The sequence below is a fragment of the Curcuma longa genome, chromosome 10 (assembly GCF_044706935.1).
Source record: "Curcuma longa cultivar G26 ecotype Majalengka, Jawa Barat chromosome 10, ITB_CL_G26_1.1, whole genome shotgun sequence".
Lineage (NCBI taxonomy): Eukaryota > Viridiplantae > Streptophyta > Magnoliopsida > Zingiberales > Zingiberaceae > Curcuma > Curcuma longa.
This window is the reverse complement of record NC_133870.1, coordinates 3,708,623-3,721,694: the sequence shown is the minus strand read 5'-3', so window position 1 is coordinate 3,721,694 and position 13,072 is coordinate 3,708,623. Positions and strand designations below refer to the sequence as shown.

At 31.8% G+C, this 13,072-nt stretch overlaps 1 protein-coding gene and 1 pseudogene across 1 annotated transcript; one reads left to right on the top strand and one right to left on the bottom strand.

Moving 5' to 3' along the window:
• Window positions 1-3,156: 3,156 nt before the first annotated feature.
• On the bottom strand, window positions 3,157-4,098 carry LOC141835486 (beta-1,3-galactosyltransferase pvg3-like). Its single transcript, XM_074722906.1, has one exon. It carries the CDS (start codon window positions 4,096-4,098, stop codon window positions 3,157-3,159), a length of 942 nt encoding a protein of 313 aa, XP_074579007.1.
• A 3,106-nt stretch (window positions 4,099-7,204) lies between these two features.
• LOC141835961 (beta-galactosidase-like) lies at window positions 7,205-12,871 on the top strand (annotated as a pseudogene).
• The last annotated feature ends 201 nt before the right edge of the window (window positions 12,872-13,072 follow it).

Genomic DNA, 13,072 nt, shown 5'->3' with positions numbered 1-13,072 from the left:
TCATCGAGTTGCTGGTACATCTTCTTCCACCCTACCAAGAGTAAGGGCACAAATAGAAAGCTTAACTGAAGAGGTTAGCAATTTGAAGGGCATAATATTGCAAAGGAATAAAGAAATGAGAGAAATACGCCGACAGTAGAATTTATAATATGACATTTTCAGTTAGGCTCGCTCGGAGTCACCCTCTTGGTTCTGGTGATAATGATGATGATGATGATTCTTCATAATCCTAATTATGTATAATTTTAATTTTTCTCAAAATTAGTGTCACTCCATATTTTTTATTTCATTTGTAAATCTTTTATTTTTTATTATTAATTAGTATTATTATTTTGGGTTGGAATAGGATTGGTGAGATCAAGGATGGCGGTGAAGTAATATTTACATATTATAGTTAATTTATTCAAAATGATAATTTTTATCTTTTATTTTTTTATGTAGGAAAAAAAGAAGTATGGACAGATCAGAAAGTGGAGCAGAAAGTATCTTCCGAGGATGATGATATTTTTTGTATTTGGTCGTCTTTTTGAGACTTTGATATGAGATGTTTTGATTTGGATATGTTGATATGTTCTTGGATATGTTTAATTTGTTTGTTTTAACTTGTATTATGATGACTTGTTTGTTTAGAATGATGTTGGAATAACTTGTTTGCTTAGATTAATGTTGGATATGATGTTGTAATAACTTGTTTGTTTAGAATGATATTGGATATATTGAATGATGTTGAATTGTTTGTTTGTTTTGAATGATATTGGATTGTTAAATATGGATTGATTGAAGATTGTTTTAGAATGTTGTTGTTAATTATTGTTTATATGTAAAGTTGGAGAATGAAACAGGGTTATGTTAGTTTATATAAATATGGTTGGAGAATGAAACAGGTAGTTGCTGGGAAAAATTTTAAATTTTGCGATGAATACGATTTCGTTGCAAAATTATCGCAAAATACTGTATATCAAAACTTTGGTGATGAAAATAGAATTTCGTTGTCAACTTGACGATAAAAACTAGCTTTGGCGACGAAATAATTTTTCATCGCCAAATCTAGCTCATCGGCAATTTGCGATGAAAACAGTTTTCATTGTCAAGTTGCAACGAATTTAGCGATAAAAATTGAATTCGTCGTAAAATTAATGACGAATAAATATTTTTTCATCGTCAATTTTGTCATCAAATAATTTTGTAATAATTGTTTTTAAAATTCATCACAAAATTCATCATAAAATATCTAAATTTTTATAGTGGTTCAGCAACTTCTTATAATGCTGTGCAAGGGTGAAGCCAAACCTTAGTGATTTAAGATTAAGTTATGGAACTCTAAGAAATATTAGTTAATTTTTATAATCCAATTGAAATATTTAAAACAAATTTAAAATTTCTCGAGAGTAATCATAAGTTTAAAATTATAATGCTGAGAAGGAAATAAATCATTATAACAACACTTGAAGAATTTAAAAAATCCCAAATTAGCACTTCAACAATAAAAGAAAATAAATTGGAGAATAAAGTGAAGAAATTAAAAATAATCCCAAATTAGCATTTCAACAATAAAAGGAAATAAATAGAAATAAATTTGAGAATAAAGTGAATAATTTAAAATAATCCCAAATTGGCACTTATAGAAAATAAATTGAAGAATAAAAGGACTATAATAATTAGAGATTTAATTTATTTTTTATTTGATAATCAGTATTTTTTATTTAGATAATAAATAAAAAATTAATTATAATCCCTATTAAATTATTATTATTTTCCTTACTTAACACATTTATTTTCATATTTATTAGTGAGTCAAATTTATAAAAGAAGTAACTCTCCTATTATAATTATCTTGAATTAATTTAAAAAATTATTGTATTTTTTCGTCCGTCAAATTGTCTTTAGAAATTTCTAATTAATTTCTTGAAAATTAAACTAATCTTTGGAATGTTTTTTCAAATCCTACTGATATAAGCTAATTGGAAGAAAAGTAAAAAAAAAAAAAAAATTGTATTCAAACCATCCTTACATTGGGCCCCAATCATCCAAAAAAAGGAACTAAAATTAACTATGATTGTTAATTAGGGTAGCAACCCAGTTAAAGTCGAATTTAATATGAAGATCAGCAACTTCACTTGAATGCTCTTTACTCTGTCAAATTTTGAAGTTTTGATAGCCGTCATTGAGCTATGAAGTGGTTGTAAGACCTAATTAAGCATGAGTACTGATACTCTGATGGCAACTGATGGTATCCAGGGTTTCTCATCCGGGTTGACTACTTTCCTATAGCCCGGGACGGTTTGAAAACCCTTCTCGAGCCTCGCCTGGCCTAACTTATTCTATCTCGCTCGGGTATAGCGACTTTCCCATGTAGATGAATCCTTGTTGAGCTGGTTCTCCTCGACCTCAATCTCAACCTCCGACAATTCCTAATGTCTACAGAGAATAATCTTCTCCATCTTCTTCTTCTTTAAACTTTTACACTCTCTCGTGCACATATGCAAACTCTCTCTTAGTTTGTCGTTGACTTGACCGTCATAGGAGTCACGCCAACAACACCAGTCCTCGATTAACAGCAAACGAACCGAGAACCTACTTTAACCATCTTCTGCGTAAAGGTGGACTCTGCCACTCTAGCGGTCCCACACGGTTGACTCCACGACTATCTATGAAAAAGTAAATCGAGAAATTGCAGTTGGTCACGATGGAGAAGGGTATTGCTCGACTTCACTGCGATTCAAACTCTTGTCCTCTTCTGCAAGTTTGCTCCGTCGTAACCAACTCAGTTATGCCCCGGGAGCATAGAAGAACATAACCTACTTTAACCATGATCTCGGAGAAAGAAGGAGAGAGGGAACCTGAGCGGACGAAGAATAACACATCAGCAACAAAAGTAGAGAAGGTACATGGGACAACTTAGCAGTTTACAAGAGCAATTGCAGACTCAACACTCAACTGGAGAATGGAGTAGCAATCAAGGAGGTTGCATAAGATAAAGGAGAAACACTTATCTCAGTTCTCATTCATGTTCCAGGGCGCGTGCATTTGATCGATTGCAATTTTATGGAAGTGCCTTTCAGATATTCTCATCCAAAGGATCGAGAGTAAATTAATTCATAAAAAAAAACACAGAGCAAAAAGAAATATTAATTCAATGATTAAAAAAAAGTCGAATCAAATGTGGTAGATGAGCTTCGAGGGCTTCAATCCATCAGTAACGTTTAGGTACTGGAGCGTGCGCGCCCATTTCATGTTGTCCTTCAGCCGGTGCACGGCGATCGTCTCCGGCGAGAAATCATGCGAGCACTCATCGATCGGCACCGGAATCGGATAGTCGTACATGGCGTACTTGGTGTTGTACCTGTTCTTCCCCTTCCCGCCCCAATGCAGCCATTTCCCCGTCATCATGTCCTCCGGCCCCTCGGTGTTGTTCCTCGCGATCTCCGACGCCGCGATCCACTCTACCAAGTCCCACGACACCACGTACCCCATCCCGGACATGTAGTCCCTGAACGGGTCCATGCTCGTGCAGGGGATCACGAATCCGTAGTACAAGTCCTCGCGCGGCATCTTGTTCAGCGACTCGATGAGTTTGGGGAGGCGGAAGTAGATGTCGTCGTCGGCCTTGGCGACGAAGTCGTAGCGCGTCTCGCCGTCGACGCCAAAGAGGCTAGGGAGGCTGGCGTAGTAAGCGTAGGTCTTGCCCTGGTTCATGTTCTCGGTGCAGTTGAGAATGATGATGTCGGCGTAGCGCATGATCTCCAGGGCCACGAGCACGCGCTGTTCCTCCTTGGTGAGGCGGCAGAAGACGAAGCGGACGTCGACCTGGGCGGTGAGGTCGTGCTGCCGCTGCTGCAGGGAGTAGACGAGGCGGAGGAGGTGGCGGCGCTCGTAGTGGTCGGGGAGGGTGAGGATGCCGAGGAGCAGCCGGAAGTCGGGCTCCGGGGTGATGGGATCGAGCGCGTCGACGGGGGAGGAAGGGGAGCGGCAGACGGCGATGAAGGACTGCAGCCGGAAATCGTTGGGGTAGATGACGAGGTAGAGGAAGGCGAACAAGGAGAGGCCGAGGAAGAGGAGAGTGAGGGTGGCCGGACGAGGCTTGGGAGATCGAAGCATTTGTGCTTTCATTTCACAGTTAACCACAATTCATTAATTCCATAATGAGAAGGAAGGAAGGTAGAAGAAGGGCGGCAACGGCATTATTGGAATTATTAATGACATTAAATGCGTATTAATTACCTTCTTTCGAAGTTGAGTAGAAGGGCAAAAGTGAGATAGGGAAAGGAGCAAAGCAAACTTGCGTGAAAACGGGATCGAATAAGCCTCCATGGTCAACGAATATTGTATTGGGCATTAATTTTTTTTAAAAAATATTATTATTATTATTACTATTATTATTATTATTATTTTGGTCAATCGAGAAATCCAGAGGGATGAGGCTCACATGGTCTGCTGGGCGACTCCATGGATTGGATTGTAAAGAGGAGTATTTTGCGAGCCACATCTTGCTTGACAATTTCTTTAATTGATATTATTTTTCTAATTTATATTAATTAATTTTGAAAACAATCATTTGATTTCATAAAAAATTTTAATTGACTAGATCAGAAAAGGGCTCACAATAGATGACTCATCAAACTAGAGTTCTTAAATTAACCGTCCATTAAAAAAAAATATCTATTAATTCGTCGAAGTTGAAAGTCAATACTTGGATACTTGAGAAATTAACTGAGAAGGTATTTTGCTGTTGCACTATTGTCCTTGGTATTGTATGTGATGATATTGTTCTTATGGATAGGTAAAAGTTCAACTAAATTGAATTGATCGAATAGATTAAATTTAAAATTTTGATTTGATTATTTTATTTTTTTTAAAAAAAATTGATTAATCTGATTTAATTTCGATTTTAAAACTCCTTAATTTAGTTAAACTGAAGAAACCAAATAAATCTATTTATTTCATTTCCTGTTGTAACAATCACAATTGTTAGAGATTTGGATGAGAAATAATATCCAATTTATGATTTTACATGATCTCCAATGATACCACGTTCTAAAAGTTGCCATAAACAAATATATATTTTTAAAGTAGTCCACTTTTAAAATCGGATAAAAATGCATATTAAAAAGTTTAATTAATTTGATTAAAAATTAAATTAATTCATATTTTATTGATTTGATTTATACGGTTTTTATTAAAAAATTTGATTGATTCAATTAATTTAATTTTTTAAATTTATTTGATTTTGATTAAGTCTATTTGATCAATTTAATTTTGACCACTACGATCCATGCTCCTAGCCGTTTGATTTTGCACAACACATGCTCTATACTCGTTCATTTCGTGCCATGATCCTAAACCGTTTCTATTGGAACTAAATTGGCATGTTATATTAGCATTAATAATATAGATAAGAACCCTCTTATTTTTTTATATTTTTATATTTCATGGGGTATAATTGAGTTGGTAATGAAGCAAAATTTTAAATAGACAAGGGTCGAATTGATCAACATAATATTCTCCTCCGTCGTGATCAATTGCAACTTAAGATTTACTTTCACTTTTACCTTTTTATTAAAATAATAAGAAATTAAATTATATAAAGATAAATTTTAAATTGATTAATTATTTTTTTAAAAATAAAAAATATTAAAAATTGACACCTCTATAATAAATAAAAATAAATCTAAAAATTAACGAATTTATAATAAATTAGAAATTTAATTTGATAATTAATATTTTCTTTTTAGATAATAAATAAAAAATTAATTATAATCACTATTAAATCATCATATTTTTTTTATTTAATTTAAAATATTATGTCTACTGCATCTACATCTTTCGCACTTTTATTTGTATCTTCATCTTTCATATTTTTATTTCATCATCTTTTTTATTTTATTATCATCTATTCTCATATTATAATTTGATTCTTGTGCCTTCTCATTATTTTCATGCACCGTCGACTTTATCATAGCTTCGCCATTCCCTTAACTAAAAAAAAATTATTCTTGTTACTATAGCGAGCTCTCTCCACGACATCATCATCGCTAGCTCATCACAACGACAATACTTATCGTTCATCAACTTTTTCTAGATTTATCTTCTCATATATGATCGTGGAATCGACAGTGTGAGATCACTAGAATAACGAATTTCATTTTTACTGAAATGCATCAACTTTCTCTATTGCAAACGATACACTGACAAAATGAGAATCTATAAAACTTTATAAAGATTTAATTGTGCCTTCGTATTTTAATTTACAAAAAAATGATTATCTCTTCTAGATTTAATAAAAAGCAAATTAAATATCTGTATTTATTGGTTTCCTTTAAAACCGGAACAATCTCAATGTCAACGAATCTCACATCAGCTCGATATAAATGCAATTCCGCTTCTCAAAATTGAATTTTATTTATTTATTTGATAATTTTAAATTACTCATATTTAATTTATTTTTTTTACAAATACAATTTTACTAATGAGGTAGACAAATGATTATACAAGTATAATAATTTACATCTTAGAAAAGATATGTCAAATACACTAATCAATATACACTAATTTAAGTTATTTAAATATTCATATTGAAAAAGGCATACCAAAGAATATCAACTCTTATAAATAGAAATAGAAAAGGAAAAAAATTAATGAATGAAGATTTTACATAGCTAGCTTTTAAGATGTCAAATACACTAATCAATATACACTAATTTAAGTTATTTAAATATTCATATTGAAAAAGGCATACCAAAGAATATCAACTCTTATAAATAGAAATAGGAAAGGAAAAAAAAATTAGTGAATGAAGATGGTGAGAAGAGTCTCACATAAATATTACTTACCAACCCAATTAATAGATACAAATGAAAATAATAAATGGGTGGATACACAATAAATATTTAATTGGTAATTTTTAAAAGCCTTGTAAATCCTAGTTGGCATTAAAATAAAATGGTAGTTTGACATGGTCATATGCAATCAATGTTAGTTACTATTCTTGTAATTTGTTTGTGGTCTATGTTAATCGTAGATAAATATTGGGAGCTTATGGCTAACAAAGTAGTAATCTAAAAATGTCAATAAAAAACTTATCTATAGCTAAAGAAACGGCCAACGATAACACATAAACTCATGCGTAAAACTTATCCAAAACAATCCCTCTATATAAAGCTCCAAGAGGGTTGGAGGATGAACATGTGTGATGTTAATTATCACAATGACAATGACAACAAGAAGTTCATTGTTACTGCTCATTGTTTGTTTTTTGATTTCTCCATCTTTAGCAACAAATGTTACCTATGATGGAAGAGCAATTATCATTAATGGAGAGAGACGAGTTCTCATCTCGGGTTCAATTCATTATCCACGTAGCACTCCTGATGTAAGTCCTATTGCATTTTGTCTCACATGCAAACTCTAATTTTAAAGAGTTTTGGTTGTTATATGGTTAGTCTCACATATAGTGCATATCTTTTTAATATTTATGGAATAATTTTTATGTATAAAATATTATTTTAAATTCTATATAAAAGCTTAACCATTTAACTTCATATTTTATGGTGAAATATTATAATAGAATACTTTCTTAAATAATTATACTAATAAAGTAAGCATGTAAGCTAAAAAGTTATTAGGATGATATCATTGTTTTAAGGTGTCATATTACTCCCTTTAGTTATGAACAAATATTGACAAAAAGTTATTAGCATGATATAATTTTTTTCATTGTTTTTATTTATGTTTGATATTTCCATTGCATATCAACTCGATTATCAACATAAGCAAACAAATTGAATGATTAGCTATTCACCTTCCTCCCCACCCGCCTTATCCTTTTGATCCGACATATTTTGCATATGCTAAAGTGACATGTGTTGATGGATTTTGCTTTCTTTCAGATGTGGCCAAGCCTCATTCAAAAAGCAAAGGAAGGAGGACTTGATGCCATTGAGACATATATCTTTTGGAATGTTCATGAGCCTACCAAAAGAGAGGTTTAATTTCTAACTACCCTTATTGTGATGCATCATGTGCCTATATTGCAACTATGATAACCTTCCTAACCTTTGTCTATTTTCTCTACTCCCAATAGTACAATTTTAATGGAAACTTGGACTTTATCAAGTTCATAAAGATTGTGCAAGATGCAGGCCTTTATGCAATTCTTAGAATCGGGCCATATGTTTGTGCCGAATGGAATTATGGGTAATCTAAACAACTTCATTTGCATAATATTGTTTTCAAGTATGAGGCTAGAATATATGAAAATTATTTTGGCTTCGCTCAGTGGGTTTCCTGTGTGGCTGCACCAAATTCCAGGAATCGAAATGAGAACCGATAATGAAATATTTAAGGTACTCATATTCACTTAGCTTGACTCTTAAATTCAACTCTTATTTTGATTACTTTTTTATATTACCATCTAATATTGTATAGGTCGAGATGCAAAATTTCACTACTTTGATTGTGAACATGGTCAAGAATGAAGGTCTCTTTGCATCACAAGGTGGACCGATCATCATAGCCCAAGTATGTACTAAGAAAAGACACTTCAAAATGTTTTTCTTTCAATTCCATGTCTTCTTCAAACTTCTACCTATATTTTTAATTATGTCATTAACTTAGAATAGTAGCTATCTTAGACAAAATTTGAATAGATACCATAATATTATGTAGTTAATTTGATTGTCATCTTTTATACCTTGTGTACCAAAGTAGAAATACCCTCTATCCATTTTCATTGTCATTGAAAGACCAACTAAACTTGTGACCTGTATTCCTCAGATTGAAAATGAGTATGGTAACATCATGGACAAGTATGAATCTGCTGGGAAACGATATATCCAATGGTGTGCAAACATGGCAGAATCACTTAATGTAGGTGTGCCATGGATAATGTGCCAACAAGCTGATGCCCCATCTCCTATGGTAAATGCATAATTCTTAAATATTTTAATTTGAAGGCATTAAGGTAACATGACTAAAATTTTATTATGAATTATATCGACTTACTTCCTTCTCTCAAGTATTTTTATAATAAGGTAAATAATAAAATTGTTAATCAAATGAGCCTATGTACAATCTTGAAATCAAGATCATTTTGAACAATCTATAGATGCATTTATCATGATAAATTCTTTAATTCATTTGGTGTAAATTACATATGTTTTCTCTCATTCTTAACAGATAAACACTTGTAATGGTTTCTACTGTCATAAGTTTACACCAAATCGTCCAACTAGCCCTAAATTGTGGACAGAGAATTGGACGGGATGGTAAGTTTAAATATTTTATTATAATGAGTTTTACACTTCCTAAATAAAATATGAAATAAATAAATGATGAAATACTCAGGTTTCAAGGTTGGGGGCAAAGTAAACCACATAGGCCTGTCGAGGACATAGCTTATGCAGTTGCATACTTTTTTGCATCTGGAGGAACTTTGCAAAACTATTATATGGTTTGAAATCTATAACTAATGTTTCATTGTTACTCACGAACTTACATTATCTTCTCAAACATCTTTATTTATATTTCAATATTTTCTTGAATTCATGTGGTAATAACATAATTATTTTCAGTATCACGGAGGAACAAACTTTGGTCGGACATCAGGTGGCCCATATATAGTAACATCATACGATTATGATGCTCCTCTAGATGAATATGGTATACATATCATTAATCCACTCTCACAAAATTTATTATCCAAAAGTCAAATTATTTTTACCTAATCCAAGATATTATTAAAAATTAGTGACTTGTGCAATTCTTTTCTTCTCATAAATATAGGGAATATAAGGCAACCCAAGTGGGGACACTTAAACCAATTGCATAATGCCATAAAAATAATGGAAAAGGTTCTCGTATATGGAGTTGCCAATACTACAGACTTAGGAGCTGGATTATCAGTAAGTCTACTGCTTGCTTCATATAGAAGATAATATTAAGTCTTGTTCATAAAATGTAATGTTATACTACTAAATTGCAGGTGACAAAATACATTGAAAATGGGATTAATACTGGCTGTTTTTTGATAAATGCTAATCAATCAAGTGATGCCAATGTGACATACAATGAGAAGACATATTTTGTTCCTTCCAAGTCTATCAGTGTCCTTTCTAATTGTGAGAAAGAAGTGTATAACACTGCTAAGGTAATATTTAGGCATCTTTTGAAAAGATAACATGTTTGTAATTGATGATACATTTAACATTTGTAACAAAATATATGAGAGAAATTCATGAGAAGTGAAATTATTATTGGCAAATAAATCAAATTGTCACCTCTTTCGATGATGAGAGATAATTATATTTTTATTCTTAAAGTCTACTCTTCATGAAAGCAGGTGAATGCTCCAACCACTTCGATAGTCACCACGCCTACTGAATCAATTTTCAATTGGCAATGGCGACCTGAGAATATCAGGGACACTCTTCATCAAAAGGGATCATTCTCTAACAACTCTCTGTTAGAGCAGATCATGACTACTGGTGACACTAGTGATTACCTATGGTACACGACTAGGTAATTGACTTTTACATCAATTAAATTAATTTTAGTAAGTTTCCACATTGGTTTGAAAAACATGGTAATTTACTCATGCAAAAAAGAACAAAGAACTCACTTTTGATTTGTCCCTTTCTTAGCCATTGTAAGCAACTTAACTACGATTTGTTCTTCCACATGTTACAGCATTGATTTAAGCAACTTCAGCCAATATTGGAGTAAGAAAATGAAGCTTCATGTTAACACAAAAGGGCACATTATTCATGCTTTTGTTAACAAGCACTTTATAGGTGATCACTCTTTCCTAGTTTATTCATAATGTTATATGGTCTTCTACTAATAATCTTCATCATTGATGTTCATCTATACCTTTATTCCTTAATTATTGAATCTAATTGACCATTATTTCTAGACTGTCAAAATTTTAGATCAGTAAAGTGATCCAAAAGATTTTTGATTAAATATTTATTTAATTTTCAAATTATTGATGAATATTAGCTAGGGTGAAAATTTTAGAAAAGAATTTAACGAAGTTTATCAACCAGGATCTCAATATGCTGTGAATGGAAAGTATGAGTTTGAATTTGAGCAGACAACAAAAATGCGGAAAGGGCACAATTACATATCTCTTCTTAGTGCTACAAATGGACTTGCGGTTTGTATTTCCTTATATTAAACATGTTTTTGTTCTATATCATTTCTTATATTCAATAAGATATTTTGTTATTTTTTTGCCAAAATATATGAAAAGATGAAATTTCCCCTTTTTTCAAACAATTATGATCATACATCCAACAATTGAGGAAATTGAGAATTAAAATAGTATAGCATGAAAATTTAAGATGTTATGAACATATTTGAAAGATCATAAATCGAGATGTAAGTGAGATAAGAAAATTATACTATTTTTCTTTCTCTCATGACATTCAACACAAGTTTTTTCTTGTATCTCTTTGAATAACACTTTTTAAGATAAAATTTGTATCTCAAGATTATTTTTTACAAAGTTTCTTATTTTGGGTTTACAATATCTTTATTTTAATAAGAAAATGCATGATTTTAAGGTCATTAATTAATCTTATTTATTTAAGATTTCTTCCAACTAGTGCTTTGGATTAAAACTTTGCTAACAATATTATATCATGTTTGTTGCACCAATTAGAATTATGGAGCATATTTTGATTTACAAAGAGTTGGAATTGATGGTGGTCCAGTCAAACTTATTGGATCTGGAAATGCAACAATCAACTTGACATCAAACACATGGACCTATAAGGTACGATCAAGTACATATTTTAGAAGATTCATTTAAAAATTATATTGTATGTTATAAAAATTCTTAAAACCGTGCTAAAATTGTTCTAAGATTGGGTTGAATGGAGAGGATGAGCAATTATACTTGCCATCACAACAACAAAAAATCAAGTGGTTTTCTGATCATCTACCTATTAATAGGCCACTAACATGGTATAAGGTAAGAAACTTTCAGTCTTTCTATTAGAATCACAAATTCATATTGTGATAATAAATTGTCTTTGTTGAACTACCATTATCATATACTTAATTTGTTCAATATTGATTATTACAATTATGAACTAGTTGTTTTTTTATTATCCCAGACTCTATTTGAGGTTCCTGAGGGAAATGATACTTTGGTACTCGATTTGCAAGGGATGGGGAAAGGGTATGCTTGGGTGAATGGACAGAGCATTGGTCGATATTGGCCATCCTTCATTGCTGATAATCAAGGATGTGAACCTTGTGATTACAAACAAGACTATGATGCAAACAAATGTAGAACTGATTGTGGAAAGCCTTCTCAAAGATGGTAAGTGTCTCAATCCTTGTAATTTTGGGTACTTAAGTTCTATATCGCATTTAAATTTTATGAAATTATGGTTGAAAATTGTAAAAATGAATTCTCAAGAAGAAAATGTGAATATTAATTCGGTATGTATCTCTTATTGTGCAATAATTTTACATTGATACTAAGAGGACAATTTGAAACAGGTACCATGTTCCCAGATATTTTACTACAAAAGGACCCAATACATTGATCTTATTTGAAGATTTTGGAGGAGATGTATCTAAAATAAGTCTCCAAAAAGTGTCCATCAAGAGTATATCTTGAGGCTTATTTGTGAAAGGATATTGTGATGCTTTTGATGCCTTGCCAATAATATATAAGGTAAGAGAGATTTTAGTAATAACATAATTAGTTATATTATGAGTATAACCACCAAATTAAGTAATATATGATCAACTTTCTGTGATTGCAGGCATGTATTTCCTAAGTTCGATGCTCAATTAATGTTACAAAGAGTGCATTTGTAATAATCTTACCAAAAGAGCAGTGGTGCAAGCAAGATGTTGATTATATGTTTAATTTTCTATGGGTTTCAATATGATGATGTTAAATTCCTAGTCCTATTGTACATTGTCCCAACACCATATTGAATTCCTTAAATAAAATTTCTTTGTACTAAATTTGAGATGGGTGTCTAAGCTAAATGTCATCGTCTACACTCGTTGAATAATATATGGATGTGTTATACATCACTATATATATTAATTG